General features: G+C 40.0%; 4 protein-coding genes across 4 annotated transcripts in view; 1 reads left to right on the top strand and 3 right to left on the bottom strand.

Annotated features, from left to right (window-relative positions):
* Positions 1-11,533, top strand: part of LOC137291116 (uncharacterized) — a 33,188-nt gene extending 21,655 nt beyond the window's left edge. Inside the window, exons 3-5 of the mRNA XM_067822397.1 lie at positions 1,880-2,029; positions 4,954-5,501; positions 10,533-11,533. Of these exons, the coding sequence (XP_067678498.1) occupies positions 1,880-2,029; positions 4,954-5,165 (362 nt within the window). The 3' untranslated portion in view covers positions 5,166-5,501; positions 10,533-11,533. The remainder of the gene's footprint in view (positions 1-1,879; positions 2,030-4,953; positions 5,502-10,532) is intronic.
* On the bottom strand, positions 5,864-7,208 carry LOC137291115 (uncharacterized). Its single transcript, XM_067822396.1, has one exon. The coding sequence runs from the start codon at positions 7,124-7,126 to the stop codon at positions 5,996-5,998; it is 1,131 nt and encodes a 376-aa protein (XP_067678497.1). The 5' UTR covers positions 7,127-7,208; the 3' UTR covers positions 5,864-5,995.
* LOC137291114 (uncharacterized) lies at positions 6,389-10,302 on the bottom strand. The gene is made up of 2 exons (XM_067822394.1): positions 8,881-10,302; positions 6,389-7,192 (listed from the first exon to the last, which is right to left on the bottom strand). The coding sequence occupies exon 1, from the start codon at positions 10,245-10,247 to the stop codon at positions 8,919-8,921; it is 1,329 nt and encodes a 442-aa protein (XP_067678495.1). The 5' UTR covers positions 10,248-10,302; the 3' UTR covers positions 6,389-7,192; positions 8,881-8,918.
* A 1,636-nt stretch (positions 11,534-13,169) lies between the features above and the next one.
* Positions 13,170-22,419, bottom strand: LOC137290912 (R3H domain-containing protein 4-like). Its single transcript, XM_067822114.1, has 7 exons — positions 22,249-22,419; positions 20,432-20,601; positions 19,806-19,924; positions 19,098-19,236; positions 16,985-17,070; positions 16,547-16,688; positions 13,170-16,300 (listed from the first exon to the last, which is right to left on the bottom strand). The coding sequence occupies exons 1-7, from the start codon at positions 22,308-22,310 to the stop codon at positions 16,191-16,193; spliced, it is 828 nt and encodes a 275-aa protein (XP_067678215.1). The 5' UTR covers positions 22,311-22,419; the 3' UTR covers positions 13,170-16,190.
* Positions 22,420-23,111: the final 692 nt, after the last annotated feature.

Below are 23,111 nucleotides of genomic sequence, written 5' to 3' on the forward strand. Positions count from 1 at the left end.
TGAGGTCCGAATCCATACAAACGAGTAATCTAATATGACCGTGTGGATTGCAAATTTCCTTTAGCGCATTTTTTCTGTAATGAAAAAAAGAACGTTTTAACATAAGTGCGTTAATTTTGCGAGTGCATCTGTTGTGGTAATTAGGTTTTGTTGGCACGAAGACACGACCTCGCTTATTACCCTGACAACATTGATAGTTCCGCATGGTTCAGTTAAAGAACTGTTTTTTTCTCGAATCGGCTAAACGATAGAAATATTTTCTTAATTGCCTGTATTTACCTTTGAACTATGATAGTATTTCAAACGTTTTATCGTATTTGTTTAAGGTAAGAAAGGTTTACTGTGTACTTGATAGCATGAATACTTACATCGCTTATATAATATCTTTACTGCTACTGCTTGTACTAGTACGGCTAACTATTCATTGTTTATTTTTTAACGCCGCCTATATTCAGGTATATTGCGGCGGTATGTGAATAACCTACATTCCAGTTATTGAAATGCTGAGCATCGATCTATCAATTTGAACCATAGATATTACATGTGTCAAATTCTTAAGTGTACTGTTCTTTGTTGGTTTCATTAGTGCTTTCGTTGCATTAGTTCAAACTTAGAAAACACCACGTAAAATAGCATTAAGGCAGTGTAAGTATGTTCGTTCCGGTGATTGACATCATGAGCATCGATCTAAACAGTTAGGGTATGATGACATTCATCTACCATATCAGAGAGCTTGATCACCCGATCCCAGTGTCGCGTCAGTCGCCTCTCGCGATGAGAATGGGTTGCTGAAGACCAACTCTGACGCGGACCTTCACGGTGTACGACTACTACTGCTGATGTTACTGCTGCTACTACTAGTAGTAGTAGTCCTGCTACACTTGCTTCTGTTGCTACTGCTACTACCAATTCTTCTCCTACTTCTACTACTATTGCTTCTGCTGCTACTACTACTTCTCATCCTTCTCCTACGGCTGCTACTATTACTCCTGCTGCTGCTACTGCTATTATTAGTTCTCCTGCCACTGCTACTATCAATCCTTCTCCTACCACTGCTATTACTTCTGCTGCTACTACTACTGCTATTATTACTTCCGTTGCTAATGCTACTACCAATGCCCCCCCCCCCCCCCCCCCCCCCGACCTTTACTACTATTGCTTCTGCTGCTACTGCTATCACTCGTGAAGGTCTGGGTCAGAATCTTCAGTAACTCTTGCTGGTCGTAAGAGACGACTAACGGAATCGGGTGGTCAGACGCGCTGGCCTTGCTGACACGTGTCATCGGTTCCCATTCACACGGATCGATGCTCATGATGTTGATCACTGGATTGTCTGGCCCAGACTCGATTATTTACCGACAGCGGCCATATCACTGAAATATTGCTGAGTGTGAAGTAAACCTCACTCACTCACTCACTAACAATCCTCCTACTGTGACTACTGTTGGTTCTGCTGCTGCTGCTGCTACTACTACTACTTCTACTACTACTACTACTACTACCAATAATCCCCTTATTGCTGCTACCATTGCTTCTGCGTGAATGCTAATAAGCTTGTTTCTAACGCTGTTGTTGCAGCTGACGTTTCAAATGCAGTTGTTGCGGCTGCCACTACTAATACATACAAGTCTAAGACGAAAGCAAGCCACTCCGAAAATCAGGGTCCTCTGCTTATATCGTAACAATATGAGAATTAAGTAAATTGAATAGTGCAACAGCGGCATAAAACCATATTCATTCACATAACATGGCACTGACATCCCCTCACTGATTCCAGTAAGACTGGTGTCGATTCGATATAAACGATCAAATTTTGATGAGGTTATATTGTAATTATCTTCAACATTATCATCATCATCACCATCATTATATTTTCCAGACTTCAGTATGGCAGCTCAGGCTTTCTCTATCCTGGCTGTCATGTGTTATGCAGTCTCATTCCTCCTCTACCTCGCATACATCGTCTTCCCGTCGTTGTCAAAGTCGCGGCCAATCACGATGGGACTTTGCCTGCTCTCCTTCTGCGTAGGTAGGTATAGCCAAGTTATAGATAAACTTTGTTCTGTATACGTTGAGACTGTACGTACCTGTGAGAATCAAGACACACTAATGCTATTCTATATTTAGTGGTATGAAAATATGTAATTATATTTGAAGCTGATTGTATGTATCTACACAAAACTTATCGTTGTCATGATAATCTTATCTATCCAAGTGAATATTTATGTCATGTAATTTCTTCAACTATTATAAATATAGGCAAATTGCTTTACTGATGTCAAGTTGAAGCACGCAAAGTGAAAGAAATAAGACTCAATGTCATGGATGGCTAGAGGTAAGATTCATAAAACCTCTTGAAAAAAAATGAATCTTCATTTTTTCCCCACTTCTGCAGAATTTATAGGGCCAGCTCAAGAGGAAAAAATATATCGCTCTTGCATAAGATGAATGACGGCAAATTTAAAGGAACCGCTTCAGAACCGTCGGCGGTGACTTCCACATCTGCACAATACTTGTGGAAGATTTACGGTTAAAATTAGATCAAACAATCTTAAAACAGGAAAGGAGTAGTGTATACAATTGACAACAACACATTTGACATATCCAAGCTGCACATTTTCCTTGTGAAAAACGCATTTTCCTTGTGAAAATCGCACTTTCAACATGTGTTAACTGCTTTTGAAACAGTAATGAAGCTGTATGTCACACAGTGTAATTGTTTGTGGGATTACAATCAGTGAGCAAATGAACTATTTCTCTGTTAAATGGACCTGCAGACAACAAACGTGAATTTAGTCATCTGTTGAGATCTCAATCTCAATCTCAACTCATACAGCTCATGTATGCCACCAGTTAGGCAACGATGTGATACAAACATTTCACTCGGCACTCTAAACGTGAAAATTACGCCTGTTGCATATGCCACATTACATTGAAAATATACTTCAGACAATCGTGACTAATGAAAATCCGTTTAACGATTCTCCACGTTCAGGCGAATGTTAAAATGATAAACGAGAACTCACGGGACCTAAGTCAACGATGCCACTGCCTTTGTTTACACAATCACTTAACATTCACTCATATCAAACGAATATCTTCAGAAAAAGGGACGGGAATTTCCCAAATCTCTTGAACTTCAGACAAGAGCAAAGATGATACAAATCCTACAAGCCATGAGAAACGTGATTCACTATGCGCCGACGGGAGAAATTACGCACGCGGGTCGGGGCTAGACACGGAGTCTGCAACTCTCAAGCCATTTGAGATTTTTAACGAGCGCGTTTTTCACCTGATGGTTTTCATTACCGTTTGTTTGTTTACCTGAATTCGGAAACCGCTTTGCCAATCAAGTGCTTACAAATTAGTATCCTTTCTGGAAATACATTTTCGACAGATAACGTATTTCCCCCTTTGAACCCTGCTCCTCTGGCAGTTCCTTGTGATCCTGCTTCTGGCTGCAGAGACGTCATTAGTGTCCAGATAAACAATGTATTGGACGCCATTGAATCAACACTAGGGTGCTTCTGTGATGTGGAAAGTGTAATGATTTAAGGCTGAAAACACTTCTTTGACGTCACTCTGTTGCTGAAACGATCCATTGTTATTCACGAACGGCGGTTGGCTGTCAATTATTCATGCCTACACTGTCCTGATCGCACATTTAAATTATTGCACACTTGGCTCAACTGTTTATTGTTTTGATAGGATTGTTTAAAAAATGAGAAAATATTTTTTCAATGTGGCATTTACACGATATACTGCTTTTCAATTAGATGAGAGGAAGGTCTGACGTCATTACATGTACGAACGTCACTTTCTGACGTTCCCACACGTTCCAAGAGAAAACATTTTCTCGTCATCTCACCAACTCACCAAACTCAAAAGCCCAAATATCATTATTCCTTCTCACAGTCCCCGAAACATTTGTTTTCCTACAGCTTAGCCCTCCCTGCTGTGCTAAGGCACTAAATGATGACAGTCTAGATTTCCCCGGGTTCAGGGTCTGGTCTGTCATGGGCTCCTTTTCGGTATAAATAGGTTAACTTTGTTTGTTGCTATCAAAATTATATATTCAGAGATTAAGCGTTAGTCTGCTTATATCATTTACTCCAATGAACAAACGGAAAGTGAAAATTTAATATGAGTGAAGACCCGCATTTGATAGCGGCTAAACAGGAAATAAACACGTAGTGATCATGGTGTATGTAATATGGAGATGATAGCTGTGTTCAGCACCTTAAGCAAGCAGCCTGTAATTGACTAAACACAACAAGTAACGTTTAGATAATATCTGTAATTACCTTTATTTTCAGGAATGCACTTTCTTTTCTCGACACCTTTTGTCACCTTCAGTATTAACATCCAAGAAAAAAGAGCCAGGATGTAGTTTTCAGTGGTTCGGTTAATACCATTTCAAATAACACCTGTGCTGTACCATCAGAAAGTTTGGGGGTGGTTTGGCTATCGTTTAACGTGGCACTGAACTATATTTAAGCTATATGGCAGCATCCATCACAAAGAGGAACGGTTGGATAGCGTTGTGGACAAATCCATCCCTCGCCATTCGGTACCCCGGGTTTAATTCCCAACGCGGAAGACCCTTTGTGGGTTCGACCACCGTGATATTGATGTATGATGTGACATATGACCAAAGTCTGTGTGATGTTAAGGGTCATGTGACCCCATGGGGGAACTTCATGGCAAATGGTTGATAATGTGAATGCTATAATTGTTATCCTTTACGAACTGTTGATATAAAGCAGTCGGTGGAATAATCCTTTCTCTGTTTATACTACAGAGTGACTGCTATAACACAATGTTGCCACAGATCGTAGCCGGATGCAATAAGACATTTAACAGCAGACATGACAGAAGCAATTCTTCTTATGATTCTTGTATTTCCATGAAATGAAAACGGGCTAGTCATGATCATATTTTCTTCTATTGCAGTGTGCCTCCAGATCATGACAATGATCGTCTACGGGGTCAAGGTCGGAGAGTACTTCCGGAAAGTAGAGCTCCGCCATTTTAGCCACAATCTCGAATCACTGTCCATTTCTTGGTCATTTGCTTTTGCTATTGTGTCCACTCTTGTTGGCACTGCAGCAGGAGTCTGCACGTTTATAGAGCTGAGGAACATCACAATCGAAGATCTCCTTTAGAGCACACGATCTCTCTTTAAAAGTGACAGTTCTACGTTACAGAATTATCATGGGAAACGGAAAATATGAGAAACAAACTTTATGTTTTTGTCAGTGTTAATAGAAGTTTCCACTCGGATTTGAAAATGTGAACAACAAAGGACACGTGTTGCTGAAAGACGAACAACAACTGAGCATGTTAGATATGATTGAAAATATCATAAATCACTTCATCCCCTGTCAGAATATTGAACCTTAACTGTGAATTATGACCACATGACGTGGTCCGCTACCATGATGATGTCACCCGGAGGCGTCAAATGCCAAGGACATGATATAACTAATACGTGGATGTCGGTGATGATTTAAATATTAAACGAGACTTACCTGTAAGGTGAAGTTTGATATTAATTCCACCGACCCATGAAGTACTGAGGGATTACGTGAGATGTGCGCATGCGCTGAAACATCAGTCTTTAGCGTAGAAATATGGTTCCTGGCTAGCAAGGGTGGGAGTGGAGGGCACGTAATCCCTCAGTACTTCATGGGTCGGTGGAATTAATATCAAACTTCACCTTACAGGTAAGTCTCGTTTAATATTTAAATTCCACCTCCCCATTCCGTACTATCGGAATCCCGTGAGATTTTAGAGTAGGAGGCATATTTCCAGAAAAGTGTTTTCCCCTCAACCACATGTTAAAGAACACACACAATACTCGTTCTCTTTCAATATGTATTCCAAAAGTACAATGAAACATTATTGCGAAAATTTTATGTCACTATGCCTAAAACCTCTACACATTAACTAGGTCGGCGAAACAGGATCAAGCTCTTCCAGAGCAAATGTATTGCTAAGAACTACTCAAATTTTCAGGTGATAGAATAGCATCACTGAAAACACTGTCATTTTCTACTGGTTTGTTGTAGAAACGTCCAAACACACAGTCCTTGCTCCAGCCTGCTGTATTCAGTATTGTTTTTAAAGGTACTTTAAGGTTACAGGCCTTGCTAGTGGAGGCTGCCCTTATGCTATGAGGCTTAAATATTTTCATATTGATGCCAGCATTCTTTAGCATAGTCTTCACCCATCTAGTAATGGTGTCCTTGGAGACCCTTCTGTGTGGTTTCTGTGTGGCTATGAATAAAGCTGTCTCTTCTCCTCTCAGATCCTTGGTGTGTTCACAGTATTGGGTTAGCAAAGACACTACACACAGTGCTTTGTCTGGGTATCTCTGAAAAGTTAGTTCTTTTTGTTGGTATCCTGGTCGTGTCTGTTTTAACAGGTCACCAAATCTGATCTTGACTTGTCCGTTAGAAATATCTACATTCCTGTTGTCAATCAAATGGAGAGACTGAATTCTCTGACCTGACAGCAGTAGTATCAAAGTTGCTAACTTCATTGATAGCAACAGCAAGGATTCATCTTCATTAACACCTTTTAGATATTTTATCACTGTGCTTGCGTCCCATGTCACATTATAACGAGGCAAGGAGGGCCTCAAATTAAAGACACCTTTCATAAATCTTGTGACTGTAGGGTGCTGTCCAAAGTGTGGATGGGTCAGTTCTGGCGTCTTCACAATAGCAGACAGGGCTGATCTGGCGGTGTTAATTGCCGAGTAACTGAGACCTAACTTAAACAGCTGAGCTAGGAAGTCTAAACCTTGCCTCAAAGTGGGTGAAAAGGGATTGATACTCCATTTGTTGCAAAACAACCTCCACTTTGAGAGATATGTCCCATATTGTTTGTGCGTGGTTTCTCTCCATGAGTGCAGTATGATGTCCTCAACTGCTGTTGAAAATCCCTCCGTTTGAATAGATCCCCTGATAATTTTACAGCTGCCAGTCGCAATTTCTGGTGAAGCGGGTGTAAAGCTTGTGGTCGGTTTTTCAGTGTCAGTAGGTTTGGTGATCTTGGCAGCAGCCTTGGACAATCTACTAACAATTGCAGCAGCTTGGTGAACCATGGCTGGGTTGTCCATATGGGAACCACCATTAACACGTCGGCCGCTTCTCTGTGTATCTTCTGCAAGACTGGTCCGATCACACTAAAAGGACAGAAAATATAGTCATAAGAATTTCCCCAAAAAACAGAAAAGGCATCCACTGCTTCTGCACAAGGATCAGGGTGCCAGGACACATATCTATCCAATTGTGTGTTCAGCCGTGAGGCGAACAAGTCTCTAGATGGGGTACCATAGATGGATGTTAAGGTTTGGAAAACGCTGCAATCTAATTGCCATTCCTTATCATCACACATATTCCTAGAGTGCCAGTCTGCTTCTGTGTTTTGTGTCCCTGGCAAGTAAGCTGCTGAGATCCAAATGTCTCGTTCGATGCACCACTGCCAAATTTTCCTTGTTATGCTATTGCATCCTATTTTTGTACCACCCATGTGATTAATGTAGGCAACTGCAGTGGTATTGTCTATCATTATTCTTATGTGAAGGTGACTGCCATCTGCGCAGAGTGATTTTAGCACTAACCAGGCTGCATACAGCTCTAAGGAGTTTATATGCATTTCACTTTCCTCACTAGACCAGAGTCCCTGTGCACTAACTCCATTCATAACTCCGCCCCAACCTGTCTTAGAGGCATCTGAGGTTACCAGTACATCTGGCTGACGTTGGTCAAGAAACTGTGGCCTTTTCCCCACATTGTCAATCCACCATTTTAAATCATGGATACAAGTATGATCAAGCAAAACTTTCCCATCATAGTTCCCTTTTTCCCTTTTGAGAGCCTTGTTCTTAACTATTTCCAAATGTTTATAGTACAAGGGTGCAAACATCATCCCATGTCCACTAGCATTTAGTTGTCCGATTGCTGCAGCAAGAGTCCTGATTGAGGTAGTTTTAGTCATGTTGGACTTCAGTAGGTCACGACACACTTTTTGAATTTTCTTTACTCTTTCTTGTGTTAAATTTACAGTCATGGTTTCACTGTCAATTACAAACCCCAGGTATGTAATGGATTTTGTAGGCCTTAGCACCGATTTTTCAGGGTGAACTGTAAATCCTAATGTGTCTAAAGTGTTCACTGTACATTTCACATTCTCCATGCAAAACTCTTCCGTCTCCCCTACCAACAGGGAGTCATCAATGTAGGCAGTGTTATCAAATCCCTGTTTCCTTAGGCTTGAAAAGACAGGTTTCATAACTTTAGTGAAAAGTCTTGGAGCAGATGCTAATCCATTTGGTAAACAAGTGAATTCATATAGCTCATTGTTCCAGTAAAACCTTAGAAATTTTCTATCTTGAGCATGTATCGGAACAGAGTAATATGCATCTTTCAAATCTACTGATGCAAAGTAACAGTCTCTTTGTACCAGATAGATCGCTGTTTTGAAAGTGTCCATTTTGAAATGTGATGAGTCAACCTCTTTGTTTAAGCTTTTTAAGTTCAGAATTATTCTTAGTGAACTGTCTTTTTTCTCCCTGCAGAAAATGTTAGATATATATTCCCCTGGAACATGGGTACATTTTTCAATCACACTAATGCGAAGCAAACGGGAGATTTCGTTGTCTACCCGCTCCCACTCGTCACTGTGTATCCTAAAGGGTGTAGGTATGACGGGCTGGTATATTTGATGCTTAAACTCTATTCGCGCTCCCTGAATGCATTTTAGTGTCCACGTGTCTGACGTGACCACCCTCCAATTGTCATGACACAAGCCAACTTTCCCTGCCATAAAATTTTGGGGTGTATTGCCAATACCGTCAAGTAGCCAGCTCACCTGAGCGGTTTCCACATCACCCTGGTTACAGGACTGTTCTACTGTTTCCGCTGGTCCCCTTTTTTCCATGGTGACCCTGTCGGTCGCTTGCCTAAAAAAGGTCCTTGGTTGTGCCGGCCTGTAGGTCCATATGTGCCTGAGTGAGAGGACTGACCTTTACCTTTAGTAAAACCACCTTTCTTATGTCCTCTATAAGGTGAGTCATAAGGCCTGAATCTGTTTCCATGGTGGGCTCCGCCATGTCCACGTGGAGAGGGTGATGGAGCAGTAAAACTCCTATTTTGCTTCTCAGAGCTATGTAATTTGTTACTCAGTTCTTTGCACTCTGTTATGTCCTTTATGTTCTTTGGGAGGTCATCTCCAAACAAGTTTGTAGTTGCCACTGTATCCACTGAGCACAACCGTTTATAAGGCCCACGAAGGTCTGGCTTAAAATTCTCTCGCCTTGTGTTGTTGATATCACTATGTAGGCCCACCAACATTCTAACAGCATCCTTGGTTTTCCCCAGGAGTTCTTTAGGGTTAATGTCCTTCTTGTGAACAACTGCCGACATAAGGGAGTCCATCATTTGAATGACCGGAGTAGTGGCCTTGTCCAGCAGATTTTGAATCCGTTGCAGGTTAATGTCTTTGGACCTGGTCATAGCTCTCGCCTCATGCCAAATCACGGCATTAACGCGGGGTGACATCAAGTATTCCAGGTTTTTAGGGCGTTTGTAAGCTTCCATAATGGCTTTGAGTTTTTCCAAGTTCGGGGTTTTAGTGAGCCCATCATTGATAGACCTAGCTAAGTCGCTGTTAATCACAGGCCCTGTTTTATCTTCTTCCCCGAAAAACTCCGTCATGTCTTTCATGAGACTATTAAAATCGTCGGTCTCATCATCGGTCTGCGTCTCCTCCCCTTGATCAAGGCACCTGTGTATCAACATGTCCATTTCATCCTCGTCGGACGTTTCACCCTCCTCCATTTCCTGGGCGCCGCCATGTTTGTTTTTGTTTTGACCGCCACTCGCCGATTCTCGGTCTTGTTCGGCCTTCTCCGCGCTGTTGCTAATTTTAGCCAACGCTGTGCTGATCTGAGCCATGGTGTGTGACTGGGCCTGCTGGCTTGCAAGTAGCGAGCGCAAAATGGCATCAAGGGGGGACTGTTTCTCCCCCGCGGGGTCAAGTTCTCTATGAGATGCGGCTTTCCTCTTGACCCCCTCAGTTTCACTCCGGAAACCTTGCATAGAGTTTGACTTTCCTCCCGTGGACGTACTCTCCAAAGGAATGGTGGTAACCTCCGTGAGGTTTTCCACAAATTCAAAGAAATTGTCAGAATCGGGTGCACGCTGGCCCTTGGCCCCTTGCCCCTCTGGCTGCGCCATTTTGGCAGACCACGACCCGTGGCCGTATCGGTCTCTGAGACAAAACCTGAGTGTTCTAGCCACACACTCACAAGACGGTCAGTCCAAAATTCCCAACTGTTCCTGACACAACCAGAAAGTGTCTGGCGATTTCTGATCGATGATTTATCCTGTCTATTAACTATGTAAATAAAACTTCTTGGAACTTATATGGAGGCTGTCGACTGATGAAGCAACTCACACGAACTGCTGTTGTTTCAGCGCATGCGCACATCTCACGGGATTCCGATAGTACGGAATGGGGAGGTGGAATTTAATAGAAAACGCGGCAAGTCATGTTGAGGAATGGTGGAATCACAAGAAAGTGCCACCTCGACGTTCTGGACCTCCACAAAGCTTTCATAAACTTCGCTGCTCTGAATACTAAACATAATTCCCACTGAGCTGGAAACGTTCCGGACAATTTGTTACACTTGGTGCCGTGTACTTCCGGTAGCTCAAAGTGGAAACTAAGCTATTTCTGAGAGCTCTTTGCATCATCTGACATCCCCTTGACTGCAAGCTGCCAAACAAATGGCTCGTAACAACAGCCTCAAAATGCGTTGACCAAACTAAATGTGTTCCCTGATCTCGTCAAGCAACTGATATTGGCATTTTTTTTCAATAGAAGTGTCCCGAATGGTGATAACATGTTATGAATACGATATGCCAGTTTCGAGGATATTTGCCATTTTCTTGTTTTGGGAAGAGCCGTACTGAACATTACTCATCCTTACCGGCTCCAAGATGCATCGTGTAGAAACGCCAAGGCGTTAATAATCTGACACGTAGAGATATAGTTTCTCACATAGATTTTTCATCAGCTGTACGTCTCGTACAATATCGATTGAAACAGATTTCAAAACCTCGGACATATGCTATGTTTGTATCACTACATGTGATGACGTCACTTCGTCTTCGATTATCCAGGGTATTATATCCGCATTTCAGTTGCGCATGACCGTTTAACAACCATAGTTTTACTTTGAGCCTTTACTTTGACAGGTAATTGCCACAACTGCATATGCCTTTCATATATACTGGATATATCGAAGGTGGCTGACTGTGGCTTTAGCACCACGTAGTTCAGAAGTCGAGATCAGTGTATATGCCTGTACACATAAGTGTCGGGACCATACTTAAAGCCGATCTGTAAATGCATCACTGCTTACTATGTGGGCTTCGTGTCCGCTTATATTAATGTATTTATTTCAACAGTGTTATGCACTTTAAACGAGTGATGTAGATTAGTAAACGTAAGTGCCTTTGATATTTTACTGTCATTTTGTATCAGGTCTGTGTATTTTTGTTTCATGTTTAACACTACATTCAGCAATAATTACCGCCACATGACGTCGATGTGTGTGTGCGACCGAGTCTGGGGTCGGGCTCCGTTGTCATGCCAACTCGAAGGACACGAGCCTGACCATTACATCCACAGAATCACTCCTTCGAAAAGTACTATTAGAACCAAATCTCGAAGGCAACCGAGTTAAAAGGTTGGTAGCGATTTGAACCCCGCGATGACCAACAGAGTAATGTCAATTTATGCCATAACCGTGTCACAGAACAGCTCGTTTATAATTCACTCAGTGGTCAATAACATGAGCATCAACGCACTTTATCGGGGTAGGAAACACATCTAAGTGGTTTTCTTGTTCGAGGCGGACTAATTTTGTAATGGTGCATGATCAGTTTTTCGTAATTAAATCTTTTCTTCACATACGCCACTACGAGAAACACTACCGTCTCCTAACGCGTTTCATTTTCTAGCAGAATATTGCCATGTTACATTATCAATTTATGTCCGAACATTTATATGATCCATTTCAACACTGCACTTCTCTTCTAATGTCCGTTCCATACAATCTATCGACTGCCAGTTGCGCAGATCGATGTTCATGCTGTTGATCACTGGATTGTCTGGTCCAGACTCAATTATTTACAGACCGCCGCCATATGGCGGCGATATTGCTGAGTGAGGCGTAAAACTAAACTCACTCACCCACTCTATACATCTTGCCAACTCATTCAAATGGAGATGCCCAGTGGATATTCCAGCTTAATCGAAATCGAAACGGAAATCTTTAGTCTAATGTTGTTTAGTCTGACCATAACAAAGGTCCGATTACTTGTTAAAAAGCCTGAAGTTATGCAGGAATGAATTGTTCACCACTTGAAATCAAGGACAAGGTGCTTAAAAACCTATGAGATAAACACTGAGCTGGTTCCCAACCAATTGTAGCATGGTCTAATGTGGCAGGAACATGAAATAGGCAGGTCTAGGTAAGTAATTGGAACCTACACAATACAATATGTCAACATATCTTTTGGAACCTACCCAATACAATATGCCAACATATCTTAAGTTTCTTGAATCACATAAAGCAGAAGTACAGTGGTGAGAAGCCAAGCATTAAAGTAATGAGAAAGCGAGTTTGCCAGTTAAAATTTAAAGTCACATTGGCAGTATTTCTGACATATCGTGACCAAAACAAACTTTTAACTTCATCAGAAATACATGCTAATCACTAAACGACTGTCAGCAAAGAGCAGTATAACCGACCTAAATATCAGACACGAAAATATAAGCCTAGTATGTATCTCTAAAACTGGATTTCAAATTAGCACAATGCAATTAAAACAGGCTAGACATTGCAAGCCACTGAAGGCAGATCACTATACAAGGGGTCATGGGTGCTTATAGTACCTTTGCTACTTGCATGAACCCTAGCTGGATTCATACCATCACTCCAGCCGCTGGCGATTGACACCTAGATACTGATGCTGCATAAGGCCACCATGTATGACAACACTGGACCTTCTGTTCCCTAACACACCATTCAACAAGTATTCTCACAGAGCCATATCCACTATCAACGCCATGCACAACATCACAGTGAATACAGTACAGTTATATTTAATAGACAACCAGTGTATGGTAAAATAACATGTTCAGTAGATAATGTAAAACAAACATACACTCCAACCGAGACCCTTCTGCTGAAGACCAACCAGCTGCTCTGTAAACTTAAATGACGGTTGTGATGTTGAGCCCAAGCAACAACAATGCTCTTTGTATGGCTTTGGAGTAAAGGAACTAGTGGTGCAAGAGTTATTCCCCTTGTAGGAGCATGGCATAGTTTTTCCTTCGCATGTATCAGCAACGTATGTAAAGGCAAAGTAAGGTTAGATAAGATTTGTTGTACTACAGTCATGAACATGCACAAATATAATTTCATAAAAATAGAGATAGTACAAGATGAGTACAAAATAGTCATTTAGCACTATGAACAATGCTACATAACAAACATCAACTGACAACTATACAGAATAACATGACATCAGAAATTGTTGATACCTTACCCCTTCTGACAGTGAAACACATGACTTTGACTTGAAAACATACATCTAAAAACATGCAAGCTGTCAATTATAAGTATGTTTGTGGGATAACAGAATCCAAGTGTTCTCATGTTTGAGATGTTATTTTAAAAACTAAAAAGATAATTGCATCCCCATCCCCCCAGTCTCCTTCATCTGATTACCCAAAGTTTCCCATCAGAAAGCTGCTTGTGATCAGTTTTTGACTTTATGAACCAGTTTTTAGCTTATCTCGTCACTGTCAATAGTCATCTGAACCATAGTCACTATACCTTGATGCTATGACTCTAGTACTTTGGGTTTAATTATATACCTTTCTCCTTTGGGAAAATGAATACCCAAAGCAATAGTATGACCCATGCCTTTAGCTACCTAAATGATCAAGTAATTTTTACTGTCCCAGTAATTACCTCGCCCCTCTGTTATGGCCAATCACATTTTCTGTTGCAGTTAGAACCACAAGTCAAACTCCTTCAAACAGGTATTACAGTTAAAAGGGATATATCAGCACACAAGGCATCAAAGTTAAATACACCAATTGTAAATCCTTTCTGGTTGACACATCATCGGTTCCCAATTGTGCTGATCAACGGTCATGCTGCTGACCACTGGACTGTGATCGATTAATTACAGACCACAACCATATAGCTGGAATACTGCTGAGTGAGGCGAAAACTAAACTCACTCACGCATCATCTAAAGCCTTGAAGCTATGACCTTGAGAATAACCATGATCCCAGACACAAAAATATAATGCGTAATAAAGGAGACATGAATGATTGATCTTTAAAGACATCCAAGCATGACATAGTTTTTACACCAAGTGCTGCTGTATCAGTGAAGTAATTGCAAAGGATATAAGTAGTCCTATTTACATTGGGATGCTTAATAAATAACATTAGAACAATGAGGACAAACAAATACAATCTCTACTCCTATCAATTATCAATCTCTCATTACTCTCATCATACAACTGACAGACACATACTGTGTAAGGTAACAATATTTTTACGGAGTCATTAACTAAGAACATTTACTTAATCAGGTTCGGTATATTGAATTTATCAAAAATCATATAGAAAATATTACAAATCATTTAAAACTTCAGACTTTGATTTCCAGAGTACAACAAAACAACATCTCTATATACAAACGGTTCAGACTAACAAAGCAATATTTACAAAGTAAACATTAACAGATGGTATCATTAACAAAGGAAAATATATTAGAGAAACAGTCTGATGGCACCTACTGTCACGACATTTGGAAACATGACTGATGATAAATTAGGAGCACTATCCTCCACAGGAGGTAGATAAAACAGAGCAAAAAGTTTACTTCCATGTACAAGAGCCCATATATCGGCCTCCGATACATCAAACTTAAAATGATTTTTTTGTTTTAACACATTTGTTCGCAAGTCAATTGAAAGAATTCATGAAATATACTGAGGGGAAAAATAAGGGATCACATAAAGTTTACATGTTTTCTTATCTCTTTCCAGCTTCCTTCACAAACTTGTTAAGTCACCTTGGAAAAAACATAAAAAGGCACTTGTCCTTTCATGTGATCCCACACTTTTTCCATCAGTGAATAATACTTGTAATTTGAGAGGAATTCATGTCTATTTCATACATTCTGGTAACTACAGGTAGCCATCGGTGCATTTGACAAGGAAACTCTTATTAATGGATGCTGAGCATGTCCCTGCAAAGCATTTTGGGATACTAGACATATGGCACCATTTCCAAGCAGCCATCACATAGACTTTGGTTCCACATTCAGAATAATCCCATTCTATGTTGTGAAACCTACATTTGATGGGTTAAAACATATAGATATGCTTTTTATAACTGTGTTCATACCCACGCCCAGAACAATCAAACATATTACTTGGAAATTCTCTGGATGGGACATTGCACTTAATCAGAACCGGTAAAATTATTGGAAGGAGTTGTTATACGACTGTATGAAAAGCCATTAGCACAGAGACAGTTACATTTTGTTTTTACTGTTGCTAAAGTTGAATTTAGTTGATCAAAATCCAACAAAGGAAATATTTGGCATCAGATCTTTATGCTGAGGGACCTCACAGTGTCTAATTTTACACTGCTTTAATGAACATTCCAGCTTTTTGACGGCTGTGGGCACCAGTAGGCTTCATGCATTACACTTTTGTGGAGAACTAATCTTGTCTGGGCAACCGCTTGAACCAATTTATTTCAGTTGACCCAATGGAAGTGGTAAATGTCAATGTGTCAAAATGATGATATTTTGCACAGATATTTGCTGCAAATGGGCACCAACACCTCAACATAAACATTCATGCGTTTCAAGAAGTACCCCCAAAATCCCTACTTCAAACAAATCCAATCTCCAGCATATATGGTCAAACCAGGTATCAATAACTGAGGTAAAACGGTGACAAAAATAAAGAAATAAGCGAGTCATGGGCAGATTTCAGCTGAGCCAGAAGCCTCTATCCTTGTTTGGGGCCTAAGATTACCAAGCACGGCCCTGGTGCAGCATGTGTCTGCAGCTTTAAGTTGTACGGTGTTTCTGTAAATACTGGCTGAGTAGAGGGGATGGAGGGAGGAATGTGTTGTGCTTGTTTTCGACTTGTGTTCTCCTTTCACCATCCTCATCGTAGCCTGCAAACAACGCAAAGTTGAATATTAGGAAAAACAGTTACATATGTTATTATCAAAACAATTCTTTCAAAATGTAAAAATATGCTATTGCTTGCAGTGAGCTACAGTTGATTCTTGGCCAATAGTTCTTTCTAGGGCCTGATAGCTCAGAACTATTAAGCAATTTTGGATGCATGATAGTCATAAACCAGTTTGGACGTTTTCCCTGAACTGGATCAAAGCAGGAAGAATTAAGCTTGTTCTTACTTTGAGATCGCAGGTCAAGAAACTGACATAAAGCATGGACCATCATCCTTTCATAACTGGATGCTAGCTTGGACACGAACACGGAGCTTGGCCACTCCTTGAAAAATGAGACTATTTCCTCCTCCAAATTCTCCAGGATACCCTGCACAGAAAACACCAATTAAAATCCCTGTGAAACTATCATTTAGAACATGTTTCAACCATCCTTCTGAACACATGCGTACAAAATTGTGACTACATGAGTGAGAAGATTATCTAGGTGGAAAAAATTCTGTGAAAAGATGTCAAAAAGTAATAAAAACATACTGAGTGACATTCAAACTGTGATGTTTGCCAAAGAAATCTACAAATGTGTCTGAAAGGGTCTGAACAGTGGAGAAAATACACAAAAGAATTGGGACAGGGAAGTAACATTGATATCATGGTTGTAAAGATTACCATTGGTAGTTGTCTCCTCTTGAGTAAATCCTTCAACTTCCTGTCCACCTTCCTGTAACATTCCTCAGCAGTGAAGGCTGGGTGAGCTGAAAGGGAAACAAACCTTCACAGCTCGGGCACGTCGTGGACTTAATGCACATCAACCACTAAATGCTGCTTCATTGGTGTACTAGGAGTGAGTGAATGAGTAAAGGAGAAAACGCTCCTCCTCAGTTTTGGTAGACAAAGTAAAACCATTGGGGTTGGGAAATCCCTTCCTCGATGGTTTTACATTGTCTACCAAAACCGAGGAGAAATGTTTTCTCTATCATACATACCGTCAATGATTGATAATTATAATGTAGATTTAATGAAGCTACATAACAATAACTGAAGTGTGTAAAATCAATATAATGACAGTAACTGTAAGTAGATAATTTAACCCCAACACCTTCACTGGCCAGGTGGCCATGCGTTAGAGCGTCTGGCTACGAATTTGACACTTGCTGTTCAAATCTCACTTGGGAAAACATTGGTACTTTGTGCTTAATCTTGCACGATATTTTTCAACTGATTTCACACACTCATGTATCATTTGAATGTTGATGTTCATGTAAAGTCAGGAAACGTAAAACCTGGGAAGCGGTCTTTCTAGTGAAAAGTAACCCCTGTACCTCCAAAACAAAAAGCTCAAATGCGGTTATTCTGGCAAAACAAGAGATGACCTAATATATAGTGAGTAGCACACTTCCGGCTTATGTTTAGTTTTAAACCAGTTTTAGAAATATTCCAGTAATACTATGATGGGGGACACCAGAAATAGGCTTCATCCACTGTATCCATGTGGGGAATCGAACCCTGGTCTTCAGTCTGTAGAGCAAATGCTTTAAGCACTACCCCAATGTATTTGGAGCAACCACTAAACACTTTGAAGCTGTGATGCACTGCGAACCAGTGAGCAATTTCGGCTTTTGCAATATCTAGCAATATCACGATATGGGACAGAAGAAATGTTCTATCCAAACTGGGGATCAAATTAATGCTTCCAGAGTGAAGAACCAGTGCTTTTAAACGAACCACTCCTCATGATGTTAGAAGATATGAATCCTGTGGGACAGTTAAAAGATTATCTGTATGATGTCGAATAAAATGTACCTGTATGTTTTGGATCAATATTTAACAATTCAGTACTGAACTGCATTTATGCTAATATTTTGTCACACAAAGACATGTATCATTTGGTGGATTTTCATGGATACAGCCTCTGAAATGCATGATAGAACACTATCACAAGATGACTACGTTGTACTTAGGATATCAAAACCAATGACAATATTCATGTTGACACAATGGACACAACTCACCATCATCGCGACAATTTAACACATATGCACATGAAACATACTCTTTAAAATCATACAAGAAGTCTAGGCAATACCTGTACACAAGAGTAGTCAAGCACATACCCAGATCTGTACAAAGCAGTGGCAAGCCACCAACAGGCCTAGTGAAAGTGTCATCATGGACACACAAGATAGCAGGAGGATTTCATCCAGAGCCACAGTACAGAGACAGCAAACATGGGACACAAGATTCTACCCTTCTTGTCGAAAGATTCTCATGCTGTCACTTATCCCTTTTGTGTGCTTCACCAAGAATAACGTAATATAACGATTCCTATATTTCTGTAGAAAACTTTACTAGTATTGCTAAAGAAATGTCTTGTAAGCAAAATAAATTTCTCTAATTTACAAAAATGTGAAATTCTGTCAACATTTGGCTGTGCTTACACAGGAGAGTTTCTACCGTTAAACACATTCTCATTCACAGGTTCAGAATAAAAACTTCAATTACGTGTGAAAGGACCACACCATTATCAAAAGAGAGTATCACCTGCTGTGCTGAATGGACAGCAGATCATCCCAGACATTTTTATAGCCGTTCTGCGAAATCAGACACAGAGCAGGACAAATCCTAACATTTACTGATTTAGTCCCTAACTTTCCATAGGCTAATCATCCAGCAGGATCACAGGCAATTTCAATCTGTTTCCAGCACCAAACAGGATATGTGACACCAGGAATGATCTGTACCCATGCTACTGTCTCCGACCTACTGTGGTGGTACGACGTACCAGTTCTCTTATCTGGAATCTCCTCCCACGAGTCATCAAGGTTCTCATCCGCAGACTCTGTTCTCTTGTTCTGGCTCCTCGATGGATGCAGGATTGTCTCCTGTTCCTCCTCACTTCGATTCACAAAATCATTCCAGATCTAAATGGAATATGATGCTCTCTCAAAGACACGGATGTCAACAATTGCTGTCAAGTTTTGTTAATCCGACATTGTCCGTTGCATAGAAAATTGTCAGATTAATGAGGATGTCATGCTAAATAACTGAGACTAAATCACATTTATTCAATTCCGATTGTTGGATTAAAAGAGGTCAGATTAACGAGACTTGACCATCAGAACTGAATTTTATATAGAAAATACCTGAAATGTTTAGAATCGAACTGATTCTTGTGACACTCACATGCTTCTCAACAGTTTTAGAAAATATTTCTACACACCAAAACAGTGAAGGATTCATTTTAACAGGAAGTACTGCCAATATTATCAAGCAAAATCATTCTCTCTTATACATAACCTTCATATTGTTCTTTTGAATTTTTTTTTGATAAAACTAAGATTTTCTAATAATGATAACAACTGAAAATATTCAAAATAATGAAAATAATCTGCAGAGTCTTACAGTTCTAATGACATAGTACTTCCAGCAACATGATTCAATGACAATAGCACCTTTTGTAGGCAAGGTAGCCAAGATTGTTGGTATGTACCTTCATCTTCTCCCTTTCTGAGAAGAGTTTTTCAAAGGCAGAGCTGCTGGGCTCAAACATGTTGTCAAGCTGCAGTTCTCCCAGCTCATCCTTCTCCGCCAGAGTCAGTAGCTGACGAACTGTAAGTCACAACAAATCACTGATAACTGGTACGGAACATTTAAAGCTTCATGTAAAGCGGCTTTACCAGCATACTGCATACACTGTAATTTCATGATTTCAAATATCAGTGACACACCAGATTTGACATTTAACAGACTGCAGTGACATAGCTGGAACAGTGCTGATTCAGCCCTTTACAATCCTTATACTTAGCCTCAATAAATGCAAATCATTGAATTAATACAAAAATTTCTAAGTTAAGTACAGATTCAAGGACTTTTGTTGGGTTGGGTCCCATCCAGGATTTCAACCCACATCGTAAGGGTCAGGCACCTAATCTGAGTAAACACCAGCACACAAATTCAGCCATCAAACCCACTCAGCCACCACCCTGCCGGGCTTTGTGTGCTGGCAATTAGGTGCCTGATTCTCAGGGTGCGGCTTTAAATCTGTACTTACTAGAAAGTGTAATGCCAATGTAACATATGTTGTAATGGTACAAAAACCTGTTTTTTCAAACTTACAATTTTCTGTTCTCCTGGCCTGTTTAGCCCCCATCCTTCTCCTGGTCAAGCACTGATTATCAAGAATCTGTCCGGATCTGCCTCTTGTACGGTTTCGATTAGCGTTCCTCCTACTGCTCTGTGGGGGCAGCTCTGTTGAGGAATCATCATCAGCATGTTGTTCCAATAATCTGAAACAAAAGTCACTGACAGATGATATATGTCACTGTTACTACAGAGAACTGAAAAACTGTAAATCTTGAGAGGTAAACCAGCAACAGAATTGTAAAAAAGAGGAATGATTCTACATCCTGCAGATTACAAGCATATATCTGTATTAACTGTTTTAATCTGGAATGACATCAACTCAACTATGGTTATAACATACTCAAACTAACCACCAACGTTACTTTGTTAAGGCTGTAATTAGGTATTCATACACATTTTGGCTGTCAGATATATTGGAACAAGATGTGACCAAGTTATGTGACTCAATGTATACAAAAGTGTGCACTGTATCTTATGTACTATGTTTGTTCATTGTATACAAAACATTAGTAAATACATATTACAAATATATTCTTTAGAAAGTCTTACTGACATATACATGAAGAAATATGTGGATGTTTGCTGCATGAGAGGAAACTTCAAAGTTTAAATCATTACCACTGTTGTATGAGGGTGAAATTAAGCATAAAGTGTCAGAGTTTATCCATTTTTTCACTTGCATTCAGTTGTTAATTTGTCACTTCGAAGTTCTGTCACAAATGTTCTAACAGGATGATTGTGACAAATTTAACAGTTTATGAAAAACATAAACATTATCATTGTCAGAGGACCTAAAGCCCCACAAAGTGAGGTCAAGGTTCTTACATCCATCAATTTCATACTAAACATACACACTAAATCAGTTTGTTATATAAAATATGTGACAGTTTTACTGAACTATTTTGAACATTTTCCGCAAATCATGATAGAATACACTTGGAGATTACATGTGATAAAATAAAAGTCACTGGTTTGATTTGGTTTCGACCAATGGTCAAGCAAAAGCAGAAATTTTAACACCATGGAGACTTCTATTTCCTGTTATTAGTTTTGTTGAAAATCCTGTACCATTGAAATTTGTATCAGCTTTTCCTCAGCCAAGACAGTGAATGAACCTACATGATAATTAGAACAATGATTTGACCAGTGCAATGTGAGATTCTTCAAAGGCATACAGAAGTTGGTACAGTAATCAATTGTAATACAAGACAATTGTTATGGATAACAACTTCTTGATTTATTTTTAATAACGCAAACGTAGAACTAGCCAAGACACGTTGTGTGAAAAAAACATCAAGAAGTTGTCATCTATATTCAGATTTGTATTGTACCAGTACACTGTGTACAATCGTGACAATTATCCCATTGACATTTCTCTTCTGCATCAAGCCTGAATATCAAATGTCACCATGCAGAAAAAATAACCAACACAAACATCTTCTGTCTCCCCGTCAACATGACTCCTGCCTGTCGCTAGCAGCTGTCATACCGTTCAGCACCTGCTTCACTCGTGACCCATTTGTGATCCAAAACATTGACCTCGTGCAAGGCTATATTTAGTAACATCTCCAAACTGCCTGAAACGTTGTTGTGCAATACTTTTAACAACTATCGCATGTTGTCATCAACAATATTAGACCCTAACAACTCCTTTAATAAGAATCAACTGAAAAGTTATACGTTATTCCAGGGATATTTCACATTAAACATATGAAAATCTGGCGCACTGAAAGGAATTTGACAGTTAGGTTGGCAATGTTAATTTTGCTCTATGCGTCGATGTTACATACTCGAGATCATCTTCAACAAATTCATAGATGAACAGATCCCTGTTTTCTCTTGTCACACCCATCGTTGTTCCCAAATGTCTTCACAAGCGCTCAATCTCACTTGTCTTCGACCTTCCTGATGTTGACAGACGTCTTCTTGCCAGCCAATGACGAAATGTACAACGGTAAGGTACAAAAGATGGATTATTCGACTAAAGCGAGACGAAATATTGTGCACGTCATGCAAATAACGGAATTTTATGTAAATAAGAGAATTTACACAAAGACATATGCTCAGGCATGAAAATGGAAAACGAACATGAAAACGCATTCTAACCTCTGAACGTTAGCACGAATATAATACCGGCATCAGGCGTCTGCTTAGTCTTTGTAATGGACATGTTTTGCAGTAAAATAGATAACGGTAAAAAAAAAAAATAATAATGAAATAAAATGAAAAGGAGCCTTTTCACGTCTGGACATCTAGACTTGCCACATTTTCTTAACTTGGGTGGCCCTTCATGAATCGTGTATTGGCTTCGGGGGTGTATGACCATTACATAGATATTATATGGTGTGTGGTATGACAGGCCAGCGTCTGCTAAACTGTTGTGAAAAACGAATAGTTTGATGGTTGACATTTTTCTGGTCAGCGTGAAATATTCATATTATGTTGCCTACATGCATAACGCATCAGACTGAACTGCGTGTCCATTCCTGACTGCGTGTCCATTCCTGACTGCGTGTCCATTCCTGCTGCACGCACAATATTACCAAGCGTCATGTTCGCGGTGAAAAGAAGTCGGACAGACATACAGATAGACAAATTATTTATTAGGGTCTCACTTCAAGGACATAAACTAGTACAGCATGTTATACAGGAA

This window comes from Haliotis asinina, chromosome 7, assembly GCF_037392515.1.
Source record: "Haliotis asinina isolate JCU_RB_2024 chromosome 7, JCU_Hal_asi_v2, whole genome shotgun sequence".
Lineage (NCBI taxonomy): Eukaryota > Metazoa > Mollusca > Gastropoda > Lepetellida > Haliotidae > Haliotis > Haliotis asinina.